Source organism: Hypanus sabinus, chromosome 13, assembly GCF_030144855.1.
Source record: "Hypanus sabinus isolate sHypSab1 chromosome 13, sHypSab1.hap1, whole genome shotgun sequence".
Taxonomy (NCBI): Eukaryota; Metazoa; Chordata; class Chondrichthyes; order Myliobatiformes; family Dasyatidae; genus Hypanus; species Hypanus sabinus.
The window spans coordinates 73,766,732-73,783,935 of NC_082718.1; the positions used below are offsets into that span (position 1 = coordinate 73,766,732).

General features: G+C 48.9%; 1 protein-coding gene across 1 annotated transcript in view; it reads left to right on the forward strand.

The window, feature by feature from the left end:
- The window catches only part of sgsm1a (small G protein signaling modulator 1a), a 149,649-nt gene that overhangs the window by 94,072 nt on the left and 38,373 nt on the right, over nucleotides 1–17,204 (forward strand). Inside the window, exons 13-16 of the mRNA XM_059986793.1 lie at nucleotides 7,569–7,698; nucleotides 8,472–8,610; nucleotides 11,157–11,221; nucleotides 15,482–15,627. Of these exons, the coding sequence (XP_059842776.1) occupies nucleotides 7,569–7,698; nucleotides 8,472–8,610; nucleotides 11,157–11,221; nucleotides 15,482–15,627 (480 nt within the window). The remainder of the gene's footprint in view (nucleotides 1–7,568; nucleotides 7,699–8,471; nucleotides 8,611–11,156; nucleotides 11,222–15,481; nucleotides 15,628–17,204) is intronic.

The window sequence follows — 17,204 nt, forward strand, 5'->3', positions numbered from 1 at the left end:
CACTGGACTTTCAGGTGAGTGGTCCCAGGTTCAATTCCTGCTAGCTCCATGCACGCTTCCTGTGCTGGGTGGAGCATCAAGCTAGCAACTCGGCCTCGTAAAAAATGGACAAAAATGTGAAAAAAAATGGCATGGTTGCTGGCCCAATGCACCACGAAGCATGGAAAGGAACAACAACTGAATGGGGTGGACATGGAGAGGATGTTTCCACTAGTAAGAGGGTCTGGGATCTGATGCATAGTCTCGGAATAAAGGGACATCCCTTCAAAAGGGAGATATGAAGGAGATTTTTACAGCTATGGGCTGTAGAGGCCAAGCTATTGCTAGGTCATTGATTGGTAAGGATGATAGAGAGAAGGCAGGAGAATGGAGTTAAAAAATAAGTAGTTATGTCTGAATGGCAGAGTCAGCTTGAAAGGCCAAATGGTATTTTGTCATCTTAGAATTCTAGCTTTCAGTAATCTCATGTAAACCAGTTTAGATTAGACTAGAGGTATCCTAGTAGATAAAGAAGTTTGAAAGAGCCATACTACCATTGGGAATGTTGGTTTTATTTGGAAATAGTTTAGAAACAGTGTTGCTTCCCATGGGGCTGAACCTTTCTAATCTCAGGTGTGCTGAACTGTCAGCCTTGCTGCAAGAGCAGAATACCGCCAATGGAAGTGATTGTACTGTGCACAAAGTTCACCTTGGTGTGGGGACTGTCCACTTACAGTTCACATCTACCCAGGAAGTAGAATTTCCCTGCACTGACACGCTACACCTTTAAAGTCGCATCTATGATAACAAAAAAGTCTGCAACATGCTTTCAGGCTGTTTGCTCTTTTAATGTGATGCTAAGGATGGGCGCAGATGCTGTACCCTCAAGGCAGAGGGAACTGGGTTCTTCTACACTGCAGCACAATCACGAGGAAGATTGCACTTTGTGGAGCAGCACGTTGGCGTAAAGCTTTACAGCGTCACCTTTAAGATTGGGTTTCAATTCCCGCCGCTGTCTGTAAGGAGTTTATACATTCCGGTTTCCTCCCACAGTCCAAAAAATATGTATGGGTAAGGAATAGTAAGTTGTGGGCATGCTATGTTGGCAGTGGCAACTCTTGTGAGCTGCAGTCTTGGACTGTGTTAGTCGTTGACACAAAAGACAAATTTTACTGTATGTTTAAATGTTTTGATGTACGTGTGACAAATAAAGCTAAGCTACCTGTAAATCTTTAACCCACGAGAGATTGACCGAAGATGACAAGACTAGCTGATACCAGTCAAGGCATCATAAGCTGATCTTTGCCTCATCCAACACGCACAAAATGCTGGAGGAACTCAGCAGGCCAGGCAGCATCTATGGAAAAGAGTACAGTGGACGTTTTAGGCTGAGACCCTTCTTCAGGACTCAGCATTTTGGGTGTGTTGCTCGGATTTCCAACATCTGCTGATTTTCTCTTGTTTGTGCTTTGCCTCACCCAGTCTCCATTGACCATAAAACACCCATTAAGCCACACCTACATTTCCTTGCCCCTCTCCCATCCACCAACAGCTACTCCCCACCCCGTGCCCACATTCTACCGCTCCCTGATACACTACAAGCAATTTACACTGATTGTTGTAACCACTACTGGCCAATTCATTAAAGTAGATTAGATGTGGAATGTGTTGTCTCAGTCAATGACCAACAAAATCTAAAGATGTACTGGGGATGGGGTGGGGGGGTTGTCAGTCTGCAAGTGTCACCTCACATCTGGTGAGCTTGCCCACAACTTACTAACCCTAGCCGTGCACCTTTGGTATGAGGGAGGAAGCTAGACAGGATGCACTCATGCATTCACGGGGTGAACGTACAAACTCCAGTGGAGGGGATTGTACCCCAATTGTACAGCTGGCACTGCAAAGCCTTACACTAATCACCTGGCAATTGTCCCTCCCCTCTGTACCTCTCTACATCTCCACGTGTATAGGATGTAGGAAGAAATCCAATTTGACATGCGTTTCCCTGAAACCTTTTCTCTCAGAAGCTTATCAACTTGTTCCAACACCCACCCACCAACCTGCCCACCTCAATTCTCCTATCGTCCACCTACACCAATTAATCTACAAACAGCACATCTCTGGTAAGTAGGAAGAAACCAGAGCACTGTAGGGAAAGCCATGCACTCACAGGGAGAACTGGAAAACTCCACACAGTAAGTGCCTGGAATTAGGATTCCAGCCTGCTAGAGTTGTATCACTACATTGACATTCACTGTATAATATGGAAATGAGCTGAAAATTCTGAAAGTATTCAAATTGTCCAGCAGCATCTGTAGGGAGATAATACTTCAGGTTAGTGTCCTTTAGTTGCAGAATGCCATCATCATCCAGGTTCTGTGATTTATTAAAGATTTAAAGATGAGTTTTGTCTGTCACGTGTACATCGAAACATACAATGAAATGTGTTGTTTGTGTCAATGATCAACACAGTCTGAGGATGCACTGGGGGCAGCCCGCAAGTGTCACCACGCTTACGGCACCAACTTAGCACGACCACAACTTACTGACCCTAACCCACATGGCTTAGGAATGTGGGAGGAAACCCATCAGTTACAAGAACGTGCAAACTCCTTACAGACAACTGCGGGAATTGAACCACAGACTTACAACGTTACCCTCTCTGCTATGATAGTGTGCTAAAAGTTAAAAGTAGTTAAAACTCTGTCCCGAGCCTTAAAGGCTCATCAGGCTAGTGTTTATGCCGGTTTCCGTGGTGTGAAGTGACTGAGAGTACGAGACTTCCCCCCCCCCCCCCCCCACCAAAAATAGGATGCCAGTCTATCACGAGGTTAACCCCCAGCATTTTGTTGGTACCCATTTTCAGCTAGGTGGACTGGAGCAGTGTGTAGTTAAGTTCCTTGCTCAAGGACATGTACAATGTCCTGTGTATGTTACTCAGAATGGCCTCTTTGGTTTGTTACAAGTAGGAATGCTTCTTTGTCGGATAAGTGTTTCTCTCACCGTTGTTTCACTTTAGAATGGCTGATATGGTAATTGTATTCATTTGTTAATCAATGGGGAATGTTATTGTGTCTTGTGATGCTGGGAATTTGGGGGAGGGGTTTGTTTTCGCGGGTTTTTTTTGGTGGAAGGGAGAGGCCGAGGAAGACGCTGAGGAAGGTGGACGTGTGCTGGACTGCTCGTAAGACCACCAGGGTGGTCCCAGGTGCGACGGCCGGATGGGTCGATTGGTTCGTGGATTGAGCTCCAACGAGTGCACTAAACAGACTGAACTTTGATAAGTTGGCGCCTTTTGTTTTTTTCCTATATATATATTGTATTGCCTACAATTTTTTTAATTTTAGTAAACTCTTTAAAGTGTATTTCATAACGGTATTTGTTGTGGGTTTGATACTGTTGGCGGGCGCGAGGCATTAACTAGATTCTCACAGCACCTGCGTGTACGGGAGGTGGGTTGGAGAGTGGCTGGATCCCCTTTTTCCCCTAGACATATACCAGCCTGTTGGGTAAGGGTTACATTTGTGGGGTGCTCGTCCCGGATTGGATTGTCAGGGGCTGTGGAATCGCACAGGCAGCGGAGCGGAGATGGACAGAGATAAGATTTTTTGTTGGTGCCAGTTTGAAGATGTACCAGTACAGTACGCATGCGTAGTGAGCGGAGTGGATTTTCGAGTTTCGGGAGACGCGATAGTGCGGGGTTTAAGTTCGGTGAAGGGTATTGGGCAGGTAGAATTGGTAGCTAGACGGTGTGGTAAAGAGGTAGAGTCTAGCTGGGTGTTGGTTCGTACGAGTGCTGAAGTCAGGACGGGCGACGGTCAGTGTACCGGGGGAGGAGGGGCCGTGGGGGCTCCACTTCTACAAGGATGAGGCTGAGGAGACATCGGAGGAGGAGTTAGAGCTAGAGGTGGACCCCAGAGAGGTGCCCGGCACTAGGAAAGGGAGATGGGAGGAGGGAGTCGTGACTAAGCCCCGCTCCCCAGGTAGGGTGGAAGCCTCGGAGCTGGCAGCCGCACTTAATTCCCTTGTGGGGGTGGCCGAGAGGCCACGGCTGAAGCTGGGGGTGTTCTCCGGAGCCAAACCTACTCCGGATGGGGAGGTGGACTATGAGACCTGGATCGAGCATACGTCTTTGATGTTAGAGGAGTGGCCAGGCTCAGAGGAGGAGAAGAGGCAGCGATTGGTGGGAAGTTTGAGGGGTTTAGCAGCCAAAACCGTCCAGGAGTTGAAAGCTGAGAAGCCTGGGGCCTCAGTGGAGGAATGCCTAGAAGTTTTGGAGGGAGCGTTTGGGTTGTCAGGGGAACCCTGGCTGCTTTTAGCAGAGTTTCAACGCCTGGAACAATGGAGAGGGGAAAAGCTCTCCGAGTACATATTTAGGATGGAGGGGATGCTCTCGGGGCTGCGGCGCCGGGGGGTAGTGAAGGCGACATCGGTGGCTGGCGGCCTTGTCGGTATATGATTTCAGCCTGAGGTACCGCCCCGGAAGCAAGAATGTTGATGCGGATGCATTGTCTCGTCGGGAGCCGGGGGAGGAGGAGAGGGACGAGGAGTGGGAGAATGTCCCTGCCCCTGGAGTGAAGGCGATGTGTCAGTTTGCTATCACTGTGAAGGCCGAGGGAAAAGGGAGGCTGGAACGAGCCGTGGACCATTTGGGGGTTTTTGACGACGCCATACCCCTAGTTTACTGTGACCTGACCGCACTGGGGACTAAACAGTTGCCGGAACTGAGTCCGGGGGAAGTGGCAACTGCTCAGCAAAATGACCCGGGCATTGGCACAGTGTGGAGAGCGGTCGAGAAGGGGGATGCGGCGTTGGCTGAGCAGGCGAAACACCCATGCGTGCCTCTGTTGTTGAAGGAGTGGTCTCGGTTGAAGTTAAAGAACAAAATCTTGTACCGGGTAACGACACCTCTGGACCAACCCTGCTGTTGGCAACTGGTCCTGCCGGAGGAGTATCGCCAGACTGTACTCCAGGCCTTACATGATGATTCTGGACACTTGGGGGTGGAAAAGACATATGGATTACTCAAAGACCGGTTCTACTGGCCCCGGATGAGGGGGGACGTCGAAGAATACTGTAGGGGATGCCGTCGTTGCATCCAGAGGAAGACCCTGCCAGCGTTGGCGGCTCCACTGTCGCACTTGCAGAGTGCGGGACCTCTGGACCTGGTATGTATGGATTTCCTGTCGATTGAGCCTGACACCAGCAACACCGCAAATGTCTTAGTCATCACCGATCATTACACTTGCTATGCTCAGGCATTTCCCACCAAGGATCAGAAGGCGACGACAGTGGCGAAGGTGCTATGGGAGAAGTACTTTGTGCATTACGGCCTTCCCAGGCGAATCCATAGTGATCAGGGGCGGGACTTTGAGAGCCGCCTTATCCAGGAATTACTGACTATGCTTGGGGTTGAGAAATCCAGGACTACCCCTTACCACCCACAGGGAGATCCTCAGCCAGAGAGATTCAACAGGACCCTGTTGGATATGCTCGGGACGCTGGAGATTGGGCAGAAAAGCAGGTGGAGTCTTCATATTGGACAATTGGTTCACTGTTACAATTGTACTCGCAATGATGCTACAGGATATTCGCACTATTATCTGATGTTCGGGCGGGAAGCGAGGTTGCCCATTGACGTGTGTTTTGGAGGTGGAGTGGGTGAATTTCCCGGGAAGTCCCATCTAAAGTACGTGTCCGACATGAAGAGGGAGTTACAGCGGGCGTACGAGTTGGCCGAGGCGGCGGCTACCAAACAAAATCAGAGGAATAAGATGCGGTATGATCAAAAGGTGAAGTTTATACAATTATTACCGGGCGACCGGGTCCTTGTACGGAATTTGGGACTCCCTGGTAAGCACAAGTTGGCAGATCGATGGGCGGCAAGCCCCTATGTAATAGAGAGCCAGATGCCGAACCTGCCAGTTTACCGGGTGAAACCTGAGGATGGAAAAGAGCCTATCAAGGTACTCCATAGGAATCACCTGCTGCCACTGGGTCAAGCGGTGCAGGTGGATAAGGAGCCCGAGTGGGAGGTTACGCCTAGTACAAGGACTCTGCGAGGGCGCGGAGAATGGGAAGAACCCCCTGCTGAAGAGCGGGGACGGGTCCCTCACCCAGGAATGGCTACCGATTCAGAGGAGGACGACTCAGATGAGTGGGCCCTGTTCCCATTCGCTGGTGCTCCAGTACCAGGAGAGGAGGCTCCTGGCCCTTCCCATACTGAATTGGGTGAGAGGAGGGAAAGTCTTGAGGGTCAGATGGAGAGGCAGCCTACATTGGTGGGAGAGAGGGTGGAACCCGAGCGTGAGCCGGAGAGATCTCAGGTGAGGGAGAACCCCTGTGAGGAAGGGGGTGCGGGTCTGTCAGGTAGACCTGGGGTGTCCGAGACAGTGGGTTCGCAGGTGATGAGGGAGCCCAGTGGGGCAGAAGGGGTATGGAGATCTCAGAGGATTAGGCGCCCCCCGGAGAGGTTGACATATGTGGTGCCGGGAGAACCGAGTGTGATTTCTACTGCTCTGGGTAGTTATGTCACTGCGTTCTGCACCTGGGTTGGGTTTTGTGTGTTGCAAGAAGCTTTGGGGAACTCTAGTAATGCCATGAGGGCATGACATTTGCTGGTGGGGAGAGAATGTACAATGTCCTGTGTATGTTACTCAGAATGGCCTCTTTGGTTTGTTACAAGTAGGAATGCTTCTTTGTTGGATAAGTGTTTCTCTCGCCGTTGTTTCACTTTAGAATGGCTGATATGGTAATTGTATTCATTTGTTAATCAATGGGGAATATTATTGTGTCTTGTGAGGCTGGGAACTTGGGGGAGGGGTTTGTTTTCGCGGGGTTTTTTTGGTGGAAGGGAGAGGCCGAGGAAGACGCTGAGGAAGGTGGACGTGTGCTGGACTGCTCGTAAGACCACCGGGGTGGTCCCAGGTGCGACGGCCGGATGGGTCGATTGGTTCGTTGATTGAGCTCCAACGAGTGCACTAAACAGACTGAACTTTGATAAGTTGGCGCCTTTTGTTTTTTTCCTATATATATATATTGTATTGCCTTCTATTTTTTTAATTTTAGTAAACTCTTTAAAGTGTATTTCATAACGGTATTTGTTGTGGGTTTGATACTGTTGGCGGGCGCGAGGCATTAACTAGATTCTCACAGCACCTGCGTGTACGGGAGGTGGGTTGGAGAGTGGCTGGATCTCCTTTTTCCCCTAGACATATACCAGCCTGTTGGGTAAGGGTTACAGACACAACACGTTGCCTCGGCTGGGGGTGGAACTCACAATCTTCAGATCGCTAGTCCAACGCCTTAATCACTTGGCCACGTGCCTTATGATAGTGTGCTGCTCTCTGTTAAATACCCTTTCGTGCATATTTGGAGTTAGCAATAAAGAATTCATTGCGTGCATTATTGCCTTTTGAACTAATACAAGCTGTTGTACATTTGCAGATTTGGGACTTTTATTCCCTTTTGTGTGCAAAGGGGATTTAATGAAGAACATTGCAAATGTTGCTGAACTGTAGACCGGTCACTTTAAAAACTCAAGCTGGCTTAGTTGGTCTAGTGGCTCCTTTCTGTACTTTCGGTTCCAGGGCAAGGTCTTCCCAAAGCTGCGGAAAAGAAGCCCCCCAGGATCTGCTGAGTCCAACTCTGACAAGGAGGAGGAGGAGGCGACAGACTACGTTTTCAGAATAATCTTCCCAGGCACCAACCCCGAGATCAGTAAGTTATTACCAGATAAGCCAGTCTGTGAACCAGTCCCAAGGAGTCTGGTATTAGGTGGGCCAGCTAAGAGTTGTGGACTGCTGCTCACTGCTTGTGTTCTTCTTGCAGGAATATGGTGTCTTTGGAACTAGACTGGTGTGGTCTTAAGTAATTGATGTCTAGGTCTGCTCAGAAGGAGGGTTCTTGCAAAGATGAGTTAGCCACTTCACTCCTTAAGATCACATTTTATACTGTGGCTTATGAAGTCAAGTATTCTCAACCAACATATCTAGATCAGAAGACATAGGAGAAGAAGTAAGCCATCTGGCCCATCAAATCTGCTTTGCCATTCAATCATGGACTGATATATTATCCCTCTCAACCCCATGCTCCTGCAGTCTTCCTGTAACCATTGACGCCTTGGCTAATTAATTAGGTACCTACCAATAGTTCTGAGAAAGTGAGTTGTAGAGCCTTTGAAAGTGAGTCAGTTGTGAGTCAGTTCAGTGTTGAGGTAAGCCAAGTGACCCTGGTAGTTGAAGGGTAGTAACTGTTCTGGAAGTTGGTGGAGAGGGACCTGAGGCTTCTGTTCCTCCTTCCCAGTGACAACAGCAAGAAGAGAGCATGGCTTGGATATTGTGCTTCCTTGATGATGGAGGCTGTTTTCCTCTGTCAACCCGTGATCACGCTGTTCCCAGTGTTGCTTGCATCCTCTTCCTTGTGCCCAGTTGATTCACTCCCTGGAGACTGGCAACTAGCGGCTTACGCTTGGTTCTTGTGTCTGTTTGCAGTCCCGCAAGACTTGATGGATGTTCAGGGGGGCGGCATCCCCCTCATGTGGCAGCCAAATGTCCGGAAGTCCTCCTGCTCCTCATGCTCCCAGAGTGGCTCATCCGACGGAGGGCCATCCAATGGCTGCAATCATGAGAGGTACGGCTGGGAATGGAATGTGTGGGTGGCTGGGGACGGGTTCAAATAATAATATTATAGATGGAATTCTCCACTGTTTGAGGGAAAGCCTGCACAGCTTCTCCAAGAGGTCTAGAAAAACTGGCCAGCATCTGTCTGGCTAGAGACACAGCACAGTAACAGGCCCTTCAAGCTTGCACTGCCCAGTTACACTCATATGACCAATTAACCTGTTATTTCCGTTCATCTTTGGAATGTGAGAGAAAGAATGTACAGACTCCTTACAGATAGTGGTAGGAATTGAACCCGGGTCATTCATTAACTATTACACTAGTGTGCCACCCCTATAAAACAAAGCATTAAATTCCACCTTGATGTAAAGCTTTGACCCAAAACGCTGACAGCCCTCCCCCTATCCACGCACACGTCCCCAACCCCGAGGTTGCCTCAGCAGATTGTTGCTAACCTTACATCCTAAATGTATCATTCAGTGGTAGCACAGAGTGGTTAAGATGGCCCTTCACCCATAAATCTATCTCACCTCCCAGCAGAATAGTTCAAATAGTTCCATTCCCCATCAGCACTGCAAATTATTCTCTCCCCATGTGCTTCTCCAATTACCCTTTGAAGGCCCTGATTGACTACCTCAATTCTTCCACTCCAGGGAGAGTTTGCACTGGCCAGCCAGACATGTTGGGATGTGGGAGGAAACCCACACGGCCACAGGGAGAATGTGCAGCCTCCCACAGACAGACTCCTACTGTCACTGAGGCAGCGGCCCTACCAGCCGTGACACTGAAGCACGCTGTGTGGTTGGCTCTGTCTCTGGGTGCAGTGTGTCATGAATCACAAGGACATGTTTGATCAGAACAGTTTGGCTCACTGAGCTATAAAACGCTGGGTGGCTGACGGTGTTGAAGGATTGTTGAAGTCTTAGCCTGACCCTCATTTCAAGTTCAAATGTTGAGGTAAATTTATTATTAAAGTAGGTATAGGTTACAATGAACTACCTCGTGATTCATTTTCTTGCAGCGTTTACAGGATAAATGAAACACAATAGAATTTTATGAAAAACTATGCATAAACAGACAAAGTCTGACAAACAAAATGGAAAAAGTAGGCAAACTGGGCAGATAAAAGTAATACTGAGATCATGAGTTGCAAAGAGTATGTGAAAGTGAGTCTGTAGGTCGTAGAATCAGTTCGGAGCAGTGGTGAATGAACCTATCCTATCCACCCCGGCTCAGGAGCCTGATGGTTGTAGGGTAACACTGCTGAACTTGGTGGTGTGAGACCCAAGGCGTCTGTACCCCTGCCCAATGGTGGCAGTGAGAAGAGTGGTTTTGTACTGATAGAAGCCATGATGGTGTCTGCCCCTTCGATGTGATGATGCTTTTTCCAGTTCATGGGTTTAGTCAAAGTAAATTTCTTACCAATTTACAAATATGTCACCACGTACTACCATGAGATTCATTTTCTTGCAGACATTTACAGTAAAATAAAGAAACACAATGGAATTTATGAAAGACTGAAAAACAACCAGTGTGCAAAAGAAGACAAACTGTGCAAATAAAAGCAAGTAATACTGAGAAGATGAGTTGTAGAGTTCTTGAAAATGAGTCAGTAGGTTGTGGAATCCATTCAGAGTAGTGGTGAGTGAAGTTATCCACACTGGTTCAGGAGCCTGATGGTTGTAGGGTAATAACTGTTCCTGAACCTGGTAGGGTGGGACCTGAGGCTCATTGTGGTGAGTGAAGTTATCCACACTGGTTCGAGAGCCCCGATGGTTGTAGGGTAATAACTGTTCCCAAAACTAGTTGTGTGGGATCTAAGGCTCCTGTAATTAGCCTGAAGAGAACTGAGCCTGAATGGTGGGGGCTTTGATGATGGATGCTGCTTTCTTTCGTAAGGCCAGTGATGTTGTGGGGGTGTAACTGGACTCTCTGACAGTGGTGTCTGAAAAGAGGATGCTGTCCAAGTTGCATGCCATCTTGGACAATGTCTCCCATCCACTCTATAATGTACTAGTTAGGCACAGGAGTACATTCAGCCAGAGACTCATTCCACCGAGATGCAACACTGAGCGTCGTAGGAAGTTATTCCTGCCTGTGGCCATCAAACTTTACAACTCTTCTCTTGGAATGTCAGATACCCTGAGCCAATAGGCTGGTCCTGGACTTGGCTTAATTTACTTATTATTATTTAATTATTTATGGTTTTATATTGCTATATTTCTACACTATCCTTGGTTGGTGTGACTGTAATGAAACCCAATTTCCCTCGGGATCAATAAAGTATGTCTGTCTGTCTGTCTGACATTGCACTCCTTGTGAATGTACTCAACGGTAGGGAGAGCTATGTCTGTATTGGACGTGGCAGTATCCACCACTTCCTAAAGACTCTTCCGTTCCTGGGAAATGTTGTATCCATTCCAGGCCATGATACAACCAGTTAGGATATTCTTCACTGTGCATCTATAGAAGTTCTAGGTGACATGCCGAAACATGTAAGAAAGTAGAGGTAAACAAAATAGAGTTGCTCTGATCTATTCTCCATTCTCCCACCAGGGCACCACTGAAGATGCTTTGCGACAATATGAAGTACCAGATCCTGTCCAGAGCATTCTATGGATGTACGTTCAAAGTTATCAAAGTACATATATGCCAACTTATAAAACCCTGAGGTTCTTTGTCTTGTGGGCATACTCAATAAATCCGTAATAGAATAATAACCATAACAGAATCAATGAAAGACCACACCAACTTGGGTGTTCAACCAGTGTGCAAAAGACCACAAACTGTGCAAATACAAAAATAAAGAAATAACTATAAAAATAAATAAGCAATAAGTATTGAGAACATAAGATGTCCTTGAAAATGAGTCCATAGATTGTGGGAACATTTCAATGATGGGGCAAGCAAAGCTGAGTGAAGTTACCCCTCTGGTTCAGGACCCTGATAGTTGAGGGGTAGTAATAGTTCATGAACCTGGTGATGTGAGTCCTGAGGCTCCTGTACCTTCTTCCTGATGGCAGCAGTGAGAAGAGATCATGTCCTGGGTGGTGGGGGTCCCTAATGATGGATGCTGCTTTCTTACGATAGCGCTCCATGTAGATGTGCTCAGTGGTGGGGAGGGCTGAGATGTACTTGGGTAGTGAGGGTGTCTGATGATGGATGCTGCTATGATGTCCTTCCTTGAGTTGCTGTGCATTGAGCTCCCAGTTCTGTCACCCTGTCTTTCAGTTTGGAAATCAACATCCTGTCTTCCAGTTATTTTGACCTTTTCCACAAGGAAATTAACTGGAATCCTCTGCCTAGCAGTACTTGTCCTCACTCTTAATAATTTGTCCTTTGGCTCCTGCCACTTTTTTCAAACACAAGGTGTAGGCATGGACACTGGCATGGGTACCAGCTCTGCCTGCTTTTTTGTCAGCTATATGGAACAGTCTATGTTCCAAGCCTATTCTGTACCCACGTGGAGCTCATCAACTTCATCAACTTTGCCTCCACCTTCCACCCTGCCCTGAAATTTACCTGGTCCAATTCCGACACCTCCCTCCCTTTCTCAATCTCTATGGAGGCAGCTTTTCTCATAACATCTATTATAAACCCACTGACTCTGTCAGCTACCTGGACTATACCTCTGCCTACTCCATTACTTGTAAAAACGCCATCCCTTTCTCTCAATTCCTCTGTCTCCATTGCATCTGCTCTCAGGATGAGGCTTTTCATTCCAGAACTAAGGAAATGTCTTGCTTCTTCAAAGGAAGGGGCTTCCCTTTCTTCACAATCAGTGCTGCTCTCAACTGCATCTCTTCCATCTTCTGTTGCACGCACATCGCTCACCCATACTCCCGTCACCCCATCAGGGATAGGGTTACTCTTGTCTTCACCTACCAACCCACCAGCCTCCCTGTCCAGCATATAATTAGAAAACATAGAAAACCTACAGCACAATACAGGCCCTTTGTCCCACAAAGCTGTGCTGAACTTGTCCTTACCCCAGAACTACCTAGGCTTACCCATAACACTGTATTTTTCTAAGCTCCATCTAACTATCCAGGAGTCTCTTAAAATACCCTATTGTTTCCGCCTCCACCACTGTTGCCGGCAGACCATTCTGTGCACTCCACTCTCTGCGTAAAAAAAAAACTTAACCCTGACATCTCCTCTGTACCTACTTCTAAGCACCTCAAAACTATGCCCTCTCGTGCTAGCCATTTCAGCACTGGGAAAAAGCCTCTGACTATCCACACGATCAATGCCTTTTATTATCTTGTACACCTCTATCGTCACCTCTCATCCTCCGTCACTCCAAGGAGAAAAGGCTGAGTTTACTCAACCTATTCTCATAAGGCATACTCCCCAATCTAGGCAACATCCTTGTAAGTCCCCTCTGAGCCCTTTCTATGGTTTCCGCATTCTTCGTGTCGTGAGGTGACCAGAATTGAGCACAGAACTCCAAGTGGGGTTGATCAGGGTCCTATATAGCTGCAACATTACCTCTCGGCTCCTAAATTGAGTTCCATGATTGGCGAAGGCCAATACACTGTATGCCTTCTTAACCACAGAGTCAACCTGCTTAGCAGCTTTGAGTGTCCTATGGACTCGGACCCCAAGATCCCTCTGATCCTCCACACTGCCAAGAGTCTTACCATTAATACTATATTCTGTCATCATATTTGTCCTACCATTCTCCATAACTTCCACCACTTCCAACTGGATCCCACCACCAAGCACATCTTTCCCTCCCCCACTTACTGCTTTCTACAGGGATCGCTCCCAATGTGACTCCCACGTACATTCATCCCTCCCCACTGATCTTCCACCTGGCACTTATCCTTGCAAACCGAACACGTGCTTTACCTGCCCCTACACCTCCTCCCTCACTGCCATTCAAGGTCTCAAACAGTCCTTCCAGGTGAGGTGGCACTTCACCTGCGAGTCTGTTAGGGTCATTTACTGTGTCTGGTGCTTCCTGTGTGGCCTCCTGTATATTGGTGAGACCTGATGTAGATTGGGAGTCTGCTTTGCCGAGCACCTATGCTCTGTCTGCCAGAAAAAGCAGGATCACCCTGTAGCCACCCATTTCAATTCCACTTCCCATTCCCATTCCGACATGTCAGTCCATGGCATCCTCTGCTGTAGTGATGAGGCCACACTCAGGTTGGAGGAGCAACACCTTATATTCCAAATAGGTAGCCTCCAACCTGATGGCATGAACGTCAATTTCTCAAACTTCCAGAAATGCCCCCCCTTCACCATTCCCCATCCCCTTTTCCCTCTCTCACTTTCTCTTCTTATTTGCCCATCACCACTGTGCATCTATAGAAGTTCTAGGTGACATGCCGAAACTTGTAAGAAAGTGCTCCACCCCTTCCCTTTCTTCCATGGCTTTCTGCCCTCTGCTGTTAGATTCTCCCTTCTCCAGCCCTTTATCTCTTTCACCAATCGACTTCCCAACTCTTCACCCCTCCCCCACCTGGTTTCACCTGTCACCTACCACCTGGTATTTCTTCCTACCCTCCCCCCACCTTTTTACTCTGACTTCTCATCTTCTTTCTCCAGTCCTGATGAAGGGTCTCGGCCCGAACCGTCAACTGTTTACTTTTTTCCATAGATGCTGTTTGGCCTGTTGTTTTCTTCCAACGTTTTGTGTGTGTTGCTTGGATGTGAAGAGTTTTTGCAAATAAGGGTTGGCACGATGCTGCAGTGAGCAGAGCTGCTGCCTCATAGCTCCACGACCCGGGTTCGATCTTGTGCAGTCAAGGTTGGAGGATTAATTTCTCCCACATACCAGGGATGTGGGGGTTGATGGATTAGTTTCTCCCATGTTACCAGGGACGTGCAGGTCAGAGGGTTAATTTCTCCCACATACCAGGGATGTGGGGGTTGATGGATTAGTTTCTCCCGTGTTACCAGGGACGTGCAGGTCAGAGGGTTAATTTCTCCCACATATCAAGGACGTGTGGCTTGGAGGGTTAATATGAGCCACATGCCAGGGATGTGAGAGTCGGAGGGTTAATTGACTGCTGTACATTGCCCCCCATGTGTAGGTGAATGGTGGAATCTGGGGGATGTTGATAGGAATATAGGGAATCAAAATGGGATAAGTCCAGTCCGTGAGATAATGTTGTAAACCTCTGGTTAGATCTGTGGTCAGTCCTGCTCACATCATTATAGGAAAGAAGTGGAAGTTTTAGAGAGGCCGCAGAAGTGATTTACCAGGATGCTGTCTGGATTGGAGAGCATGTCTTATGAGGATAGGTTGAGCGAGCTAGAGCTTTTTTCTTTGGTGTGAAGGAGGATGAGAGATGACTTGATTGAGGCGCACAAGGTGATAAGCCAAGTGGACAGCCAGAAACTTTTTCTCACGGAAGAAATGGCAAACACGAGGGGGCATAATCTTAAGGCATTTGGAGGAAAGTCTAAGGTGGTTTTTTTTTAATGGAGAGTGGTTAGGAGCATGGAACATGCTCCCAGGAGTTGTGGTAGAGGCCGATACGTTAGGTACATTTAAGAAATGTTAGATTGACACATGTCTGAAAGAAAAATGGAGAAATGCATTTCTATGCAGGATGGTACAGTTAGATCAAGCTTTGAGTAAGTTAAAGGGTTGGCTCAATATTGTGAGTTGGTGGTCATGTACTGTGCTGTACTGTTCTATCTGTCCGTTTGCACAGAGACCTCACCTTGAGCACATTGTGTGCTGGCGTTGACACATTGTGCTTTGCCTCTGAAGTTCATCCGGTTGAGGTCAGAGGGAATGGGGGTCTGAAGGAGGGTAGGATGCACCAATGTGACTGTACAGTACATCTAATGCTATTGACCAGGGATAGAAATGTAAATGCAGTTGTTGGCTGAGAGCTCCTGTGCCGTGTTCTGCTTCTCAGGGCTGGCCTACTGCAGACACCTCTCCACTGTGAGGACACACCTGTCCGCGCTGGTCAACCACACCATCATCAGTCCAGTGGCGCCCTCCAACGCAGGCTGTGGCCTCACCAGAGAGATTTGGCACAGCTTCCTCCGGGACGGAAGGGTGAGTGGCGAAGGAGGGGCAGAAACGAGGTTGTAGAGCAGAGACAGATTGGCCCTTCAGACATGACCAGCATTTAATATCTTTCTTTGGATCTTGAGGGTCTCCATGTTTGGTTGGTAGGGTATTGGCCGTGTGGGTAGATGAGTGGTAGAGATGATGATGAAATGGGGAGAAATTGGGTAATTCATGTTGCAGTTGTATAAAACATTGTTCAGACACACTGGCCACTTCTTTAGGTACACTTGTACACCTGGTTAAAGCAAACGTCTAATCCACAATGTGACAGCAACTGAATGTGTAAGAGCACGCAGGGAAGGTCACGAGGCGGTGGAGGTCGGGGCGGATAGGATAAAAGCACACAGGCAAGGGCAAGAGGCGATGGTGGTGGTGGCAGATACGATAAAAGCACGCAGGAAAGGTCATGAGGCGATTGAGGCGGATACGATAAAAGCACGCAGGCAAGGTCACGGGGCGGCGGAGGCGGATGCGATAAAAGCATGCAGGCAAGGTCACGGGGCGGCGGAGGCGGATACGATAAAAGCATGCAGGCAAGGTCACGGGGCGGCGGAGGCGGATACGATAAAAGCACGCAGGCAAGGTCACGGGGTGATGGGGGCGGATACGATAAAAGCACGCAGGCAAGGTCACGGGGCGGCGGGGGCGGATACGATAAAAGCACGCAGGCAAGGTCACGGGGCGGCGGAGGCGGATACGATAAAAGCACGCAGGCAAGGTCACGGGGTGACGGGGGCGGATACGATAAAAGCACGCAGGCAAGGTCACGGGGCGACGGGAGCGGATACGATAAAAGCACGCAGGCAAGGTCACGGGGCGGCGGAGGCGGATACGATAAAAGCACGCAGGCAAGGTCACGGGGTGGTGGAGACCGATACGATAAAAGCACGTAGGCAAGGTCACGGGGCGGCGGAGGCGGATACGATAAAAGCACTCAGGCAAGGTCACGGGGCGGCGGAGGCGGATACGATAAAAGCACGCAGGCAAGGTCACGGGGCGGCGGAGGCGGATACGATAAAAGCACGCAGGCAAGGTCACGGGGCGGCGGAGGCGGATACGATAAAAGCATGCAGGCAAGGTCACGGGGCGGCGGAGGCGGATACGATAAAAGCACGCAGGCAAGGTCACGGGGCGACGGGGGTGGATACGATAAAAGAACGCAGGCAAGGTCACGGGGCAGCGGAGGTGGATACGATAAAAGCACGCAGGCAAGGTCACGGGGTGACGGGGGCGGATACGATAAAAGCATGCAGGCAAGGTCACGGGGCGACGGGGGCGGATACGATAAAAGCACGCAGGCAAGGTCACGGGGCGACGGGGGCGGATATGATAAAAGCACGCAGGCAAGGTCACGGGGCGATGGGGGCGGATACGATAAAAGCACGCAGGCAAGGTCACGGGGCGACGGGGGCGGATACGATAAAAGAACGCAGGCAAGGTCACGAGGCGGCGGAGACAGACACGATAAAAGAACGCAGGCAAGGTCACGGGGCGGCGGAGACAGACACGATAAAAGAACGCAGGCAAGGTCACGGGGCGGCGAAGGCAGACACGATAAAAGA